Source organism: Myotis davidii, unplaced genomic scaffold (genome assembly GCF_000327345.1).
Source record: "Myotis davidii unplaced genomic scaffold, ASM32734v1 scaffold545, whole genome shotgun sequence".
Taxonomy (NCBI): Eukaryota; Metazoa; Chordata; class Mammalia; order Chiroptera; family Vespertilionidae; genus Myotis; species Myotis davidii.
In genome coordinates this window covers 127,031-144,137 of record NW_006296634.1, presented here as the reverse complement: position 1 = coordinate 144,137, position 17,107 = coordinate 127,031, and the positions used below count along the sequence as shown (strand labels likewise).

General features: G+C 44.9%; 3 protein-coding genes across 6 annotated transcripts in view; 2 read left to right on the top strand and 1 right to left on the bottom strand.

Moving 5' to 3' along the window:
• The window catches only part of HARS (histidyl-tRNA synthetase), a 14,890-nt gene extending 10,656 nt beyond the window's left edge, over positions 1-4,234 (bottom strand). For both annotated transcript variants that reach the window (XM_015569601.1, XM_006772412.2), the window contains exons 1-2: positions 4,053-4,234; positions 3,688-3,777 (exon numbers count right to left, since the gene is read on the bottom strand). In XM_015569601.1, coding sequence (XP_015425087.1) covers positions 3,688-3,777; positions 4,053-4,142 — 180 coding nt within the window. In that variant the 5' untranslated portion in view covers positions 4,143-4,234. The remainder of the gene's footprint in view (positions 1-3,687; positions 3,778-4,052) is intronic.
• Positions 4,235-4,269: 35 nt separating this feature from the next.
• HARS2 (histidyl-tRNA synthetase 2) lies at positions 4,270-15,807 on the top strand. Of its 3 annotated transcripts, XR_436099.2 has the most exons (14): positions 4,270-4,573; positions 6,342-6,416; positions 6,928-7,047; positions 7,171-7,266; positions 8,325-8,450; positions 8,559-8,666; positions 9,117-9,215; positions 9,740-9,833; positions 10,601-10,728; positions 10,822-11,064; positions 11,749-11,865; positions 12,603-12,749; positions 13,158-13,418; positions 15,713-15,807. XR_436099.2 is itself a non-coding variant. In XM_006772410.2 (13 exons), exons 1-13 carry the CDS (start codon positions 4,466-4,468, stop codon positions 13,215-13,217), a joined length of 1,521 nt encoding a protein of 506 aa, XP_006772473.1. In that variant the 5' UTR covers positions 4,270-4,465; the 3' UTR covers positions 13,218-13,970. The 3 variants fall into 3 exon arrangements, 2 of the variants coding, with proteins under 2 accessions (XP_006772473.1, XP_015425089.1); XM_006772410.2 differs by lacking the exon at positions 15,713-15,807 and having other exon boundaries at positions 13,158-13,970; XM_015569603.1 differs by lacking the exons at positions 13,158-13,418; positions 15,713-15,807 and having other exon boundaries at positions 10,822-11,075; positions 12,603-12,690.
• The window catches only part of ZMAT2 (zinc finger, matrin-type 2), a 7,101-nt gene continuing 5,279 nt past the window's right edge, over positions 15,286-17,107 (top strand). The window contains exons 1-2 of the mRNA XM_006772411.2: positions 15,286-15,401; positions 15,713-15,806. Coding sequence (XP_006772474.1) covers positions 15,294-15,401; positions 15,713-15,806 — 202 coding nt within the window. The 5' untranslated portion in view covers positions 15,286-15,293. The remainder of the gene's footprint in view (positions 15,402-15,712; positions 15,807-17,107) is intronic.

Genomic DNA, 17,107 nt, shown 5'->3' with positions numbered 1-17,107 from the left:
TGAGTGCCCACAGCCGCGTCTACAGGGGGCCGCGGTGAGCGCTCCCCTCCTGCAGCCACGCCTTCCGGGTGGAGGTGAGAGCTCCCCCTCCCACAGCTGCTGGGCTCTCTGAACGTGCAGGCACTGAAGCCCAGTCCTGCAGGTCCACGCGGAGCACGACTTCCAGGCTACAGGCGGCTGGGATGACGTCATCTACGTATCTGCCAGAACTTAAGAGAAAACGTTGCCGAAACCGGTCTGGCTCAGTGGATAGAGCGTCGGCTTGCGGACTGAGGTGTCCCAGGTTCGATTCCGGTCAAGGGCATGTGCCTGGGTTTCGGGCACATCCCCAGTAGGGTGTGTGCAGGAGGCAGCTGATCGATGTTTCTCTCTCATCGATGTTTCTAACTCTCTATCTCTCTCCCTTCCTCTCTGTAAAAAAATCAATAAAATATATTAAAAATAAATAAATAAATAAAGTAATAGTTTGTTTCAGTTTTTCTTTCAAATGAAAATGGTGTCCTGTGAAGAAAGTAGCTAGTTCAGCTTACAACTCACCTAATGGCACAAGTGTTTTTTGTTTTGGAATGTGGTAGAAGTGCTTTATGTGGACTTCCCATTTCATCACAGAATATTTTAAAACGTACTCAAGCCCTGTGTTTCAGTGGTTAGAGCACCGGCCCACACACCGAAAGGTCACGGGCTCAATTCCCAGTCAAGGGCACGTAACTGGGTTGCAGGTTGGATCTCCAGCTCCAGTTGAAGTGTGTGCAGGAGGCAACTAATCGATGTGTCTCTCTCACGTTGTTGTCTTTTTCTTTCTCTCTGACCTCTCCCCCCCGACCGCCATTCCACTCTCTAAACATCAATGGGAAAATATTCTCAAGGAGAATTAACAAAACAAAAAAAGTGTACTCACGGGCTGAGATTCAAAAGAATTAATAATTTTTACTGTTTTGTCAAGGATGTTAACTGAAACTGATTTTTTTTACTATGAGAGTATTAAAGTAAAAACAAACAAAATGACTATCAGTACAATTCAGTGCCAGTATTTTGATTTATGCTAAGACACCATGAGCAGTTCTACTCACCAGTGCTTTTGCACCTTCATTGTAAATGAAGTAAAAAATGGCAAATAACATTATGAAAATAATTTTGACCAGAAAGAGCCCTTGCAAAAGCACTGTCCCCATGATACTGAGTTTTCTGTTATTAATATGAATCACATGTCAAGAAATGTGTTTCAACAAATTAAACTGGATATTAACTCTCCAGTATAATTTCATTTTCTTTTAACATTGTATTATGGAAAACTTCAAACTAAATTATAGAGAATAGACTACCATGTATCTATTACCCAGCTTCAACTACCATCAATATCTGTTATTCTTTTTTTAAAAAAAATATATTTCTTTATTGATTTCAGAGAGAAAGGGAGAAGGAGAGAGAGACAGAAACATCAATGATGAGAGAGAATCATTGATCGGCTGCCTCCTGCACACCTCCCACTGGGGATCGAGCCCACAACCCAGGCATGTGCCCTTGGCCGGAATCGAACCTGGGACCCTTCAGTCCGCAGACCAATGCTCTATCCACTGAACATCTGTTATTCTTATTTCATCTAAGCCCCAACATTTTTCCCCCTCTGGGATATTTTAAAGTAAATCCCCAGACATCAATCTTATCATTTCACCCACAAATATTTCAGTATGATTCTCTAACACATAAAGAATAAAAAAAAACTGCCCTGGCCAGTGTGGCTCAGTTAGTTGAGCATTGTCCCTTGACCAAAAGGTCACTCACTGGTTGATTCGGTTAGGCCTGGGTTTCTGGCTGGATACCCAATCGAGGGCATGCAGGAGGCAGACGATTAATGTTTCTCTTTCTCTCTCTCTCCCTCTCCTTTCCTCTAAAAAATCAATTAAAAAAAAATCCCAAACATTACAATATCTTCAATACACCCAAAAAATATAACACCAACCCTTTAATATTATCTTAATGCCCAATCCATGTTTAATTTCCCCCGACTGCCTCAATATCTTTTTATGGTTGGCTTGTTTGAATCAGATTTTAAATGAAATCTATGCATTGTATTTGGTTGAAATGGCTCATGTCTATTTAATCTACAACAGTTTCCTTTTTAAAAAAAAATACATTTTTATTGATTTTTAGAGAGAGAGGAAGGGAGAGGGATAGAGAGATAGAAACATCGATGAGAAAGAAGCATCATTAATCCTACTGGGGATTGAGTAGCAACTCGGGCATGTTTCCTGACCAGGAATTGAACAAGCAACCTCTTGGTTCCTGGGTCCACACTCAGCCGCTAAGCCACACCAGGTGGGCTCCTTCCCTTTTTAAAAATACGTCATTTATTTTTGAGGAAACTGAGTCCTTTTGTCCTAAGGAATTGTTCACATTCTAGATTTAGTTACCAATATACTCAATGTGTCATTTAACATATTCGACCATCTCCCATATTACCTGTAAACGGGTAGTTAGGTCTGAAGACCTGATTAGATTCAGGTTCAATTTTTCTTGGCAAGAAAACTTCATAGGTGGTGCTGTGCACTTCGTATTGCATCACATAAGGAAGATGTCTCACTGTCCTACTTTTAGTGATGTTAGGATTAATCATTGCGTTTAAGTGAGGCCAGTTTGATCTTTCATAAACTCCCCATTTATCTTTTCACCTAAGAGTTTGAATGACTATTGATGACCGCTGCCTTGACATTTTACACTGTCTCCTTAACCTTTGAAATGAGGAATAGCTCAATGAATTTAGGAATGCAAAGAATTAACCTTAAAAGGGGACACCTCAACATAAAGAAGACAGATCATCTCCCCTCTCCTTTGGAGTTCAATTTCACATACATTCATTGAAGACCTATTTAGTTCCACGTGACCTTGTCTCGGCCTCTCATTGTAGATAAACTATTGAATAACTAAAAGTCAGCAATAAATGCAACAACAGAGATAAATGTAAAGTGCAAGGGAACCCAGATGAAGGGGTAAATAGTTCTCTTTATAGAAGTTACAGAAAGTGGCATCTGAACTGAAATCCTGGAAGCTGAGCTAGGAACCTCCAACCTCATTCTACTCTCTTCTAGTTTGGGTCTAGTCATACAGGCCTCTTCCAGTTCTTGGAAACTACCAAGGTTCTTCCTTGCTTCAGGGTTTCCATACGCTCCCTGGGCCTATTTTCCTCATACTCTTCCCTTGGGTATCTCCCACTCATCTGTTAGGTCAGTTAGGATATCACTTCAGTGAAGCTTTCTCAGTCTCCCCAGTTCTCCCATATTTTTCTTAGAGCATCCTTATTATTTATGTCGTTTATCACAATGTGTAATGACATTCCCATGTGTGGGATTATCTGCACTAACTCTGTTTCCTTCACTAGAATGTAAGCTCCATAAGGGCAAGCTATATTGTTCACCATGCTATACCCATTGGTTTGTACAGCGCTTGGCACATAGTTAACACTCAAGTATTTACTGAATGAAAGAAGGAGTAGCAGTAACAGACAGACTCCCCTTAGCTCCTGGCTGGCTTAGTTTCTGGCATCACTTTGCCATCCCAGGATGACTCAGGTAGAGTCCAATCCGGCCTGGCACCAGCATTTCAGATAATTCTCAGTGACCTGGCTCATATACGTCCTTGTGAGTGTAATTAGGGACCCTCTCAAAGGCTCCCTAAAGGAATGACACTTACCTTGGGGGTTTTGAGCACAAACTTGTGTTTCCCTTCATCAGGGCCCAGCTGTGCCTTCAGTTTCAGTAGTTTTGCCACTTCCTCCTCGATCTGTGGAGAAAAAGTAGGCGCTGGGCTGTCACATCCGCAGCTCACCTCCCCACTCAACCATTCATTCAATACCCCTCCATCAGGATCTGGAACAGATCTCTCCCGCGGCCTAGCTTTGCTTCTCTCGAGTCCTGCCCGGCTACCTCAACACCTAGTTCGTCCTCCTCCCTGCCAGCTGGAACCCTTCTCCCTCACACCCTAGTCGTTTACCGACCACCCCGCTCTACCTCCTCCCCGGCCTTGCTTTGGCCCCTCCCCTGCCGCCCGGGTCGCACCTGCTCAGCGCTGGCCTTCTGCTGTTTCAGTTCCCGCACATGCTCTCCCTGAAGTCGCACTCGTTCCTCCAGCGCCGCACGATCTGCCATCCTGGCTGCAAACTGGAGAGCACTGATGTCTAGGCAGGGTGGCAGCGGGCTCCACTTCAGCTCGGAGGACTTCCGGCTATCGAGTAGCTGGCCCCCAAGCCTAGAGAGCCTCCGCCGAGCGCAACACCACTTCCGACTCCTACCGGAAATGCCGAGGCTGAGAGGGAATCCGAGAGGACGGGACCCCGGTTGCGGGATTTAGCGTCGCTCATCTCCTTCCCTGGAGCTCGGGCATTGCCTCTGCAACGCTGTGCACGCTTCTTGGGGTCCGACCGGCTTCGTTCTCAGGTCTTTTGCCCGCTGTCCCGGCCTCCCGCCGCGCGATGCCGCAGCTCGGGCTCTTGCACGGGAGGGCTTGGGCTGCGCTGCTCGGCCAGCTCCTGCGGCCTCCCCGGGTTGTGTGCCTCGGGGCGGCCCATTCTCATAGCCAGGTGAGCCAGTCTGAGTAGCCCTGTCTGTCGGGATAGGCTCTGCGGGTCTGAAAGCTTGAGCTCGCGGCCGGTGCTCCAGTAGTCATACCATTGGTTTGTTACCGCGTGCCCACCGTGTACTGAGTTCAGTGTTGTAGATGCTTTGTCATTAATTCCATAGCCACCCTGAGAGGTTGGGGTTATTATTTCCATTTACAGTTGCGGAATCAGAGACTGCACGGTCAGATGGTTTATCCGCGCATATAGTAAGGGTTCATTTAGGTTCACTATTCCTTATTTGAGCCTATTGGAGTCAAACACATTAAAATTCCTAAAGCAAAATATATGATTATTTCCACTGAGGTAATTAATGACCATAAGTAGACAGTTCACATTAGAATTTACCTCAAAATGAGTCACAAACAACCTACGTAATTTTAGGATTTCAGACATTTTTGGATTTTGGGATTGCAGAGAAGGGGTTGTGGACTTGAACTGCCTACCCTTAGAGGAGAGAGCCACCAAAGTATAGAACAGTGATGGCGAACCTTTGACACGCGTGTCAGAGGTGACATGCGAACTCATTTGTTGGGTTGATTTTTCTTTGTTAAATGGCATTTAAATATATAAAATAAATATCAAAAATATAAGTCTTTGTTTTACTATGGTTGCAAATATCAAAAAATTTCTAGATGTGGCACGGCACCAGAGTTAAGTTAGGGTTTTTCAAAATGCTGACACGCCGAGCTCAGAAGGTTCGCCATCACAGGTATAGAACTACCACACCCGCTATATTTCTGAAGGGCATACAACCTGCTGGTAATAAACAAAGTCACTGATTCTGTTTTACGTTAGGAAAGACTCTGTTGTCTTTATAGCAGATGCTTTGTGCTGTCATGAACAGGGCTTAGATCTTTTGTTACTAATTTTCAGTCACAGCATCGTACCAGTCTGGTTTTTTAGTTCAATTAGGAAATCCATTCCTGTTTGTTCTAAGACATGCTCTGTGTCCTTGGACTGGCTCTCTTCTGTCTTCAAGTTTTTCCCTGTCTCCAAGCCTAATGACTATCGCTACCTTATTTTTTAAAAAATATATTTTTATTGATTTCAGAGAGGAAGGGATAGAGAGATAGAAACATGAATGATGAGAGAGAATCATTGATTGGCTGCCTCTTGCATGCCCCACACTGGGGATCAAGCCTGCAACCCAGGCATATGCCCCAACTAGGAATTGAACTGTGACCTGGGGGACTTTCTCATTAAGGTGAGTTCAGGGTTGGGGACTTAGGTGAAAGTCTGGATTTGGCCTGATGCTGTCTTAAAACATAGGTGACCCAGACTTTAAGCCTGCAGCTCTAGGACGTTCTAAGTTCAGCTGTTGCATTTTATATATATATACACTAGAGGCCTGGTGCATGAAATTTGTGCAAGAGTAGGCCTTCCTTCCCATGGCTTCTGGCTCCAGTTTCCCTCTGGCACCCGGGACCCGGGCTTCCCTTACAGCCCCAGCTTCATCCGGAAGGTCGCCTGGGAGGATGTCCGGAAGGATGTCCAGTCTAATTAACATTATTACACTTTTATTATTATAGATCTAAATGGTCATCCTGTGGACTTTTCCTTTCTATCTCTTATCACTCAGGAGAGTAGGGACTGTCATTGTTTTGAGAGAAAGGGCATTGATAAGGCACTTGGGTTACTTCCATTGAGTTCACAGGTCAACGACCGCGGGCCAGCCACTGGGCAGGCCAGTCTTGAGAGGTGCCGCGTCTCACATTCCTTCTTCTGCCAGGTTGCAGAGGCAGTGCTAGCATCCCAACTGAAACCACATCAAGAGAAGTCAAATTTTATTCTCAAGACCCCAAAGGTAACTCGCTTTGCCTCGCTTTGTCCCATTAAAGAGCCTTGGAGGACTGCCCTCTGTTCTGCTCGTCTTTTCCTGACTCCTTTAAAAATCCTTTTAAGACTAACTAAAAGGAAAAAAAATCTATTCTTGAGGTACTGGTACTTAGAGTTATCTGAACTCAAAGAGATTTCAACTCCATGCCTTAGATCAGTGATGGCGAACCTATGACACGCATGTCAGAAGTGACACGCGAACTCATTTTTTGGGTTGATTTTTCTTTGTTAAATGGCATTTAAATACATAAAATAAATATCAAAAATATAAGTCTTTGTTTTACAATGGTTGCAAATATCAAAAAAAATTCTGTATGTGACACGGCACCAGAGTTAAGTTAGGGTTTTTCAAAATGCTGACACGCCGAGCTCAAAAGGTTCGCCATCACTGCCTTAGATTATAGATGTAGTTTCACTCTTTGTCTTAAATGGACTTGTTTTCTGTCTTTGTTTTCACTATGGCTACGTTTGGTTTCTAGGGCACCAGAGATTTTAGTCCCCAGCAGATGGTTGTGAGGGAGAAAATACTTGATATAATTGTTAGCTGCTTTAAACGTCATGGAGCAAAAGGGTTGGATACCCCAGCATTTGAGCTAAAGGTAAATGGAGAAAAAAGTACCAGAACTCCATTTTTTTCACTTGCCTTCAGTTTCCCAAAGGGCTCTAGCCTCCGTTCTGGAGTCCCCCTCTGAAGTGTGGTGCTTTCTGTTGGACCCCTGCAGGAGATGCTCACTGAGAAGTATGGCGAGGACTCGGGGCTCATCTATGATCTGAAGGATCAGGGTGGAGAGCTGTTGTCCCTGCGCTATGACCTTACTGTATCCTTCTGAGTGCTGCAGCCTGACGTACCGCTTTCCAAACCCAGAGGGCTTTGTCTGACAGAAGGGACAAGAGTGACTCTGGGACCTTAAAGGTCCATTGGCAACAGGGTTTACTTCCAGTTTCAACCCGAAAGCAGTTCTGCCAGCAGAGCCTGGCCTGGAGCACTATCATTTAACTTTAACGTGTGTCAGAATCCCTTGGGGAAACTTGGAGAAACACAGGTTCCTGGCCCCCAGGCCCACACATTCCTAATTCTGTAGCTGGTGCAGGGTTAAGCAGTCAGCATTTCTAACAGGCATCTGGGTAATTAACATGCAGATGGTCCTTGACCTACACTTTAATAAATATTGACATAGAAATTATAGGCAAATTGAGGTTCTGAAGCTTGCTTATTTTGAGATGGTTAAGAATTGATCTGAATGGGAGGAAATGACCCAGACTTGAAGTTCTTGTGTCATTTTCTATCTCTGTTTCCCACCTAACTTGTAGTTTTGTTAGGTGGGGTTCCTTCATTTGACATTATTCAATATATAAGGGGGGGCAAAAGTAGGTTTATAGTTACAGTACAAATAAATAATACAATAATTAATAAATAATAATGTAAGAGCTCAGCTGGTGTGGTTGAGTGTTGACCTGTGAACCAGGAGGTCACGGTTCAATTCCTGGTCAGGGCACATGCCCAGGTTGCAGGCTTGGTCTCCAGTAGGGGACATGCAGGAGGCAGCTAATCAATGATTCTCTCTCATCATTGATGTTTTCTCTCTCCCTCTCCCTTCCTCTCTGAAAAAACATATTTTAAAAAAACATCAAAAGATGAAAAATCAAATACAAGAATAAACTATTTCATGTACTCACAGCTGTAAACCTAGTTTTGCTCACCCTGTATATTGAATGCCAAGCACTGCTAAGTCTTGGGCATAGTGGGCAACAAGACAGGCAAGGTGATTGTTCTGTGGATGGGATTCAATTGGTAAAGGCCCAATCTTCCCTAATGTCTTACACTGAGCCTCAGCTTTGGATGCAGTGTCCTTTGTCCTTAACCTATTTATGTGAGGTTCCTTTTGCGCGTTACATGGCCATGAATAAACTGAAGAAGATGAAACGCTACCATGTTGGAAAGGTGTGGCGGCGGGAGAGCCCAACCATAGTCCAAGGCCGCTACCGGGAATTCTGCCAGTGTGTAAGTGACCTGAAGGAGGCAGCATGGTTTGATAATTCTGGGGGCCACAACCTGGGGACTGGCTGCTGAGTGGAAACTTTTTTTTCCTTGTCTTCTTTTTTGCTGTAGGATTTTGATATTGCTGGTGATTTTGACCCCATGATCCCTGATGCAGAGTGTTTGAAGATCATCTGTGAAATCCTAACTGGATTGCAGCTGGGGGACTTTCTCATTAAGGTGAGGTCAGGGCTGGGGACTTAGGGGAAAAGTCTGGATTTGGCCTGATGCTGTCTTAAAACATAGGTGACCCAGACTTTAAGCCTGCAGCTCTAGGACGTTCTAAGTTCAGCTGTTGCATTTTATATATATATACACTAGAGGCCTGGTGCATGAAATTTGTGCAAGAGTAGGCCTTCCTTCCCATGGCTTCTGGCTCCAGTTTTCCTCTGGCACCCGGGACCCGGGCTTCCCTCACAGCCCCAGCTTCATCCGGAAGGTCGCCTTGGAGGATGTCGGAAGGATGTCCAGTCTAATTAGCATTATTACACTTTTATTATTATAAATCTAAATGGTCATCCTGTGGACTTTTCCTTTCTATCTCTTATCACTCAGGAGAGTAGGGACTGTCATTGTTTTGAGAGAAAGGGCATTGATAAGGCACTTGGGTTACTTCCATTGAGTTCACAGGTCAACGACCGGCGGATTTTGGATGGGATGTTTGCCATCTGTGGTGTTCCAGAAAGCAAGTTCCGTGCCATCTGCTCCTCCATAGACAAACTAGACAAGGTAAGAAAGAAGACATGTTTCAGTAGATCCTATCAGAGTTTCTGCCCTGCCCTTAAATCTATACCCTTAGAGCAGGGGTCCTCAAACTTTTTAAACCGGGGGCCAGTTCACTGTCCCTCAGACAGTTGGAGGGCCGGACTATAGTTTAAAAAAAACTATGAACAAATTCCTATGCACACTGCACATATCTTATTTTGAAGTAAAAAAACAAAACGGGAACAAATATAATATTTGTATTTGCATGTGGCCCGTGGGCCGTAGTTTGAGGACCCCTGCCTTAGAGGAAAAATAAGGAAATAGTGCCTGGAAGTGAGGGAGGTAAGGAGACATTCTGAAGCAAGATCTGAGTTTTGCTGTGCAGTGGGGATTATGGCTGGATTTACTAAGCTGCCTCTGACTTTGCTGACTTTGCTGAGTTTAGTTTTGCTACTTGTGACATACTTACTGAATGAAAGGGAGATACCCTTTTCTGGTTAGAGAAAGAAAGATCATGGGGCAGGGCTAACGTTTGAATATTTGTGCAGATACCTTGGAAAGATGTGAGACATGAGATGGTGACAGAGAAAGGCCTGGCTCCTGAAGTGGCTGACCGAATTGGGGACTATGTCCAATGTCATGGTAAGAACCAGAGTTTCCAAGCTATAGGATAGAACCAGAGGGAGGGTGATGACATGTACAGCGTCTACCTCTGAAGAAGCTTCTTTCTGTAGATGTGCTAAACTCTAGAGCAGCTGTGGGCAAACTACGGTCCACGGGCCGAATCTGGCCCGTTTGAAATGAATAAAACTAAAAACAAACAAACAAAAAAAAAGACCGTACCCTTTTATGTAATGATGTTTACTTTGAATTTATATTAGTTCACACAAACACTCCATCCATGCTTTTGTTCCAGCCCTGCGGTCCAGTTTAAGAACCCATTGTGGCCCTCGAGTCAAAAAGTTTGCCCACCCCTGCTCTAGAGTCTGTCTGAATTTAATTCCCCCTTTTTTTATTGTAACACCTTATGTCTTCAGATGGCAAAGGTAGAGGCAGAGGAGGAGAGGCTGGTCATATGAGATCAGTATCTTTTTTTTTAGTGAAAATGAGGTGCCCCCAGCTGGTGTGACTCAGTGGTTGAGTGTTGACCCATGGACCCAGAGGTCACCAGTTTGATTTCTGGTCAGGACACATGTCCGGGTTGTGAGCTCAATTCCCAGTACAGGGCATGCAGGAGGCAGCAGATTGATATTTCTCATTGATGTTTCTCTCTCTCTCTCCCTCTACCTTCCTCTTTCTCTTTCAAAATCAATAAAAACATTTAAAAAATAAAAAGAAAATGAGGAGGACTACCTAGAATACATCTGGGTGAAGAGCACAGACCTTATTTCTCCCCACATGTCTCCCAGGTGGGCTGTCCTTGGTAGAGCAAATGTTCCAGGATCCTAGACTATCTCAGAGCAAGCAGGCCCTAGAGGGCCTGGGGGATCTAAAGCTGCTCTTTGAATATCTGACTCTATTTGGAATTGCAGAGAAGGTAAGCTGAATTGGGTGTGGACCTCCTGCTGAGCTCTGGGGTTCTCAGGATCCTGAGTCTTGTCTAGGACTGACTGTGGCCTTGTTCCCACAGATCTGCTTTGACCTAAGCCTGGCTCGGGGCTTGGACTACTATACAGGAGTGATCTATGAAGCAGTGCTGCTGCAGAACCCAGCTCCTGCTCAGGAAGAGCCCTTGAATGTGGGCAGTGTGGCTGCTGGTGGGCGCTATGATGGGCTGGTGGGCATGTTTAACCCCAAGGGCCACCAGGTGCCGTGTGTGGGGCTCAGCATTGGGGTAGAGCGCATCTTCTCCATTGTGGAGCAGAGGATGAAGGTGGGTCCTAGGTAAGGGTGGAGTGGGACTGGAGGCCTAAACACTCATGTTTCTGAAAGTGCAGTTGGACAGGTTTTCTTTTTTAAAAAATATATTTTATTGATATATTTTTTACAGAGAGGAAGGGAAAGGGATAGAGAGTTAGAAACATCGATGAGAGAGAAACTTCGATCAGCTGCCTCCTGCATACCCCCAACTAGGGATGTGCCCGCAACCAAGGTACATGCCCTTGACCGGAATCAAACCGGGGATCTCTCAGTCTGCAGGCCGACGCTCTATCCACCAAGCCAAACCAGTCAGGGCGGACAGTTTTTCTTTTAAAAAAATTTTTTTTTAATTCTCACTGGAGGATATTATTCCGATTGATTTTTAGAGAAAGTGAAAGGGAGGGAGGAGCAAGGTTTGGGGTGGGGGTCCGGGGGTGGAGAGAGAGGCATTGATTGGTTGCCCTGGGATCAAACCTGCAACCCAGGCACATGCCCTTGACTGGGAATTGAACCCTTTCTTTGCGCAAGCCAAAACTCTATTCTCTGTGCAAGCCAAAACTCAAACCACTGAGCTATATCTGCCAGGGTTGGACTGTGTTTTTTTTGGACTGTGTTTCTTATGATTCTTTTTGTCCTGGTTTTTGGGAGTTAACTGGTGCAAAGGAAGTTTTTATTTTAGTTCTTTCTCTTTTATCAGACTTTTGGTGAGAAGATACGGACCACAGAGACCCAAGTGTTTGTGGCCACTCCACAGAAGAACTTTCTTCAAGAACGGTTGAAGCTAATTGCAGAGCTTTGGGATGCTGGGATCAAGGTATGGTGGAGCTAATTTCCAAGCCATGTAGGTATATGTGGAATTCAGGCACCAGGCCCATTTCTACTTTATGCTTAGGTGGAACTCAAGATCTTTCCAGCCTTCACTAGAGTGTCTTCTTTGGGTAGAAGGGCTAGCTACTTATTTCTTTGGAAATGCGCACTCCTGGGTGTTGTAAATGTTTCCCTCCACATCCCGCGTGGTTCAGGGTTCAGGATCTGGAAGAGGAGCCGCACACAAATGAAAGAGAAGAGACAAGAGATAATTTGGAAATATTGGGGTGCTGGGGTCCAGTCCCAGCGGGCCAGGGGTTCCCAAAGGTGCTGACGGAGTCGGCAAAGAATGATTTACACGGAGACAGCGTTCATAGCTCTCTAGCTCTCTTTAGTCTCCGTGGATCTTCCTGTGCCTGGCTGAGGCCACAGAGAGAGAGATCAGGAGGCAAGCTGAGCCTTTATTTTATAGTCAGAGGTAAACAAGGTAGTGGTCACCATAGTTACACAGTTCTTGTGAGTTTCACTTGTTTTGGCCACTTGCTGTGCTTCCCAGATAAGATCTGGGGAGCATTATAAGGTCAAGCCTAATTATGCTAAGAGGACTGTGCCCTCTAAACTGGGACTTGTTTGTGACCTTGCCAACAGGTCAGTCCGAGCCTTAATCCTATATCGGCTCCCCACACCTGGGGTGGTGTGGTGTGGTGACTTCTAAATCCCATACTTTACCTTCATCCTTTTCAGGCAGAGCTGCTGTATAAGAACAACCCTAAATTACTAACGCAACTGCACTACTGTGAGAACATGGGCATTCCACTGGTAGTCATTATTGGTGAGCAAGAGCTGAAGGAAGGGGTCATCAAGCTCCGTTCAGTGGCCACCAGAGAGGAGGTGAGTGGGGCAGGCAAAAATAGAAGGGATCAGGTGTCTCTACCTTGTTAAGATTCTTTAAGAAATATATTTCTGGCTGAGGAAATATCTTCAGAGTTAATAGTGACAGAGATGAATGAAGACCCATCCTAGGCAATCGTTGTAGCCCATGATACTGGCTGGGTAAGCAGAAGGACAGATAAAATTTCAGTGGGTATTTTGAGACTAATTAACAAAATAGATGTAGATCAGGCATTTGAATCCCTTTGGTTTTAAGGACATACATTCTCTAGGTCAGCTTAAAGCCCACACTACTCCCTACTGGTTGCATAAGTAGTGGGGGTGATATAGAGTAAAATGAATCTGGAAAATCAATGGCTAAGGAGCTGTATCATTTTTTCGTCACATGAGGGTTCTCTTATGTTCCAGGTGGCCATTAAACGGGAAAATATTGTGGCTGAAATTCAGAAGCGACTATTCGAGTCTTGATCCTTTCCTGATTGCCATCTGCTGCTCTTGGTAGAAAATGTTTCATCTAGGACTGAGTTCCTGATGGGCTTCTCAACAGCTGGTCAGGATGGGTGACAAGTGCCTCTGCCTCCTCCATCCTTCCTGGGAACAGAACTAGAGAAAGCCCTGAGGATGCCTGGGCTATTGTGAGCAGCTATTCTGCATGGGCGCAGATGGCTGGTATGTGAAAGACATGCTCTAACTGCAGAGACACGTGACAGATTTCATGTACCATTGGAACACTGCCAAGAGGTGCTAAGGTGCTTGCTGTGAGCAAGGCTTTGAGAAAGTCACCTCTGGCTGGGAGGATTCTGAACCATTGAGATCAGAAGTCAGATCCTTAGCTTTCCACTGTGGCTTCTGAACCAGATTCTGGGAAATTTGTCCACAACCTGCTATTGGCCTGTCCAATTTTTGGGGAGACAATGCTGTGGGGCAAATGGCTGCTGTCTATTTTGTTTGAGGACAGAGATGCTATCACAAGGGCATAGCAATGACAATATTGATGTGGTATGTCTCTAGCCCATCCACTGTTAACAATAGTAGGGTGAGGCTGTCCAATAATTTTGAATATTGAACTTAATAGGTGACCTAACAAGATGGAGATTTGATCTTTTGAGGTTTTGGAGACCACTTCTTGTGCCAGAATTTCTGCTCTGTTTCATGTCCTGTCATGGAGGTGGCTATTCTAGAAATGGTTAGATAATATATTAAATAAAATATTTAATGTAGTAGTTTGGGTAGTTTGTTATCAAGGGATTGTTTTGCATAGAACACAGAAAATGCTTGAGTATACACTAAGAATTCTAAATCTTTGTTATTGTTAACCCTCATCTGAGGATATTTCCATTGAATTTTAGAGAGTGTGGAGGGGAGGGGGAGAGATAGACAGAAACATCGATGTAAGAGAGACATCAATTGGTTGCCTTCCACATGCCCGTGGACCAGGGCCAGCAGGGATCAAGCCCTTGACAGGAAATGAACCTAGGGCCCTTCAGTCCGAAGGCGATGGGTCTATCCACTGAGCAAAACTGGCTAGGAAGAGAATTCTAACTCTTGAGCAAGGAGTAACCTCCCTGGGGTGATGCTCTGTATTCAGTGAAGGAAGCAGCCATAGTTCCTCCAACCCCCAACTTGGAGATACACTTATGTCACTAAATCAATAGTGAGCCATCTGCCAGAGTTCTTCACCCTAGAGCAGTGATTCTCAACCTTCCTAATGCTGTGACCCTTTAATACATTCCTCATGTTGTGGTGACCCCCCAACCATAAAATTATTTTTGTTGCTACTTCATAACTAATTTTCCTACTGTTATGAATCGTAATGTAAATATCTGATATGCAGGATGTATTTTCATTGTTACAAATTGAACATAATTAAAGCGTAGTGATCACAAAAACAATATGTAATTATATATGTTTTCCGATGGTCTTAGGCGACCCCTGTGAAAGGGTCGTTCGACCCCCAAAGGGGTCGCGACCCACAGGTTGAGAACCGCTGCCCTAGAGTGTTGTTGCTGACTGACCTTCCCAAATATAATTATGTTGATTAAATTTGACCATAGGTTGGCTGTAATCCTCAGTTGAGGGAAAGTGAGTTAACTATAGAGTGATAGCATTGCTTCAAGATAATGAGACAAAGTTACGAAAAGCACTTACATGTGTGCACTGGGAAGGTGCAGCCTTTGCAAACACTTAGGTGTTGGGGAGGGGGCGGCATATATTTAGTCAGTTCTGGTAAATAGGGCATCTGAAGCCTTTAATAACAGTGCTTCTGCCTTAAAGGTTTAGAAACTCTTGGCAATGTACGCAAGTTAATTAGACTAGAGGGCACGGATCCGCAGGTCCCTCGTTTGTAAAACAGATGAGTTGAACTTTCAGGGCTGTTTCCGTAGGCCAGAGCCAAAAAAACAACAACAAAAAACCTTTGCAGGCGCCCTTACTTCCGTATTGCTTCGCCCTCCCCATGCGCATGCGCCATTTCATTGACGCGGAGGCGGGGCTTACAAGTCTGTTTTAAAAGCCCTCCAGTCTTTAGCTCGTTTACAACGGGAGATGCTTAGCCTATTGGAGGGCAAGCCTGCTTTACGGCCTAAGGTCGCTTTTTACGACATTTTCCGGCTTCCCATTCACTTCGCGGTGAAGATGGCGTCGAGCAGTGGGGTAGGTGTTGTGTGTAGAAGGAGGCTTGCAGCGGGTGGAGGGTATGAGGTGGATTTTTGGCGCGGAATATACTGCACCGGACTGGCTTCCCGATACCTCCTTGCGCTTTTGTGGCCCCGTAAGGCCCTGGCGCAGAGTGGAATCGCGGAGGTCTCTCGGGTTGGGGTCCTGAGGCCACTTCAGCCTCCGGCTGCGGTCTGGGGAGCCTTCGTTCTCTACAGGTGCCGGGGTCGCCGTGCCGGTGATGACGTGGTTTCTCTCGGCGTCCGACACGATTAGCAACGAATTCTGAGGGCTTTTTATCTCCACAGACAAAAAACTTGGACTTTCGCCGCAAGTGGGACAAAGATGAATATGAGAAGCTCGCTGAGAAGAGGCTCACGGAAGAGAGAGAGAAGAAGGATGGTGGGTGCCTGCTCCATCAGGGGCTGAGGGTATCGTAGAGGCGATGCAGTGGCTTGGAGAGCCGGTGGGGAGTCGCAGTGCACTTTCCTCTTACCCGGTGTACGAGCCCTGCCCTCCTGGTCCTCAGTGTTTTGTGTTTTTGTGTGTGTGTGTGTTTAATGTATAAAATGAAGACGGAGGTGGACTGAAGTGATTTTGGCGTGCTTTCCAGCTCTGTTGTCCTGTCCTTCCTTGCCCTCCCTGTGCTGGTTCATGTTAGTACTTTCCTGAAAAGAGTGGGATCCTTAATAGTGACAGAAGTCAAGAGGGGTATTTTGCTCTATGCTTTACTGTTACTGAAGGCCCTCTCTTTCTGTTGAAATTACTTAAGGGGGAGAAGAACATTCCTGGCCCAATCTAAACCTTTTCCGGTAGCCTGAGAAGAGTAAGGGCACTAGACCGGGAAGGTTTGATGTTTCTGCGCGTGCTTAGTAGGGCTGTGTTCTGTGCCTTGTACAATGTCAGGGAATTGAACACCTCTCCGAGAATAGAGATTGCACTGAACAAAAAGAAATACGTGATTTTCCTCATCTGTTTTCAAACTTGTATGTTCTTTCACTTTACCTCCAGCCATCTTTTAGTGTTTTTTTTTTTAAAGATATATTTTATTGATTTTTCACAGAGAGGAAGGGAGAGAGATAGAGAGTTAGAAACATGGATCAGCTGCCTCCTGCACACTCCCTACTGGGGATATGCCCCCAAGCAAGGTACATGCCCTTGACCGGAATCATTGGACCCTTGAGTCCGCAGGCGGACGCTCTATCCACTGAGCCAAACCAGTTAGGGCACACCCTTTAGTTTTTATGTAGCTTATATAATAATAGTGTTTGGCACGTAACAGGTAATTCCTAAATGTTAGTCCCCTTTTTAAAAATTTCCCCAGCTCGCAGAAGATTCCGTTCTGTGTTATGCTTGGGATATCTGAAAACATTATTGAGTATCCTTGCTCTTTTTTTAAAAGGTTGCTTTTTGTGAAAATTCAGAACTTCTCCCTTCAGTTCAGCTCATCAATGAGTAGAAAACATTGCTTTTTGACTTGTTAGCTATAAGTGAAGAAATGCTGTAGTGAGTTAAGGATGGCTTATCTTTTTTCCTGTTCATACTCTCCCTATCTACTGCTAGAAGTACCTGTTGTGCCCCTTGCTTCAAGTTTCAAAAACGAAATGAGAGTAAACCTCTGGACTTTGAGTTTCATGCTTATCTTTTCCTTTCTGGTTAAGGAGCTGCAATATATATATATTTTAATTTAATATTTTGTTTTA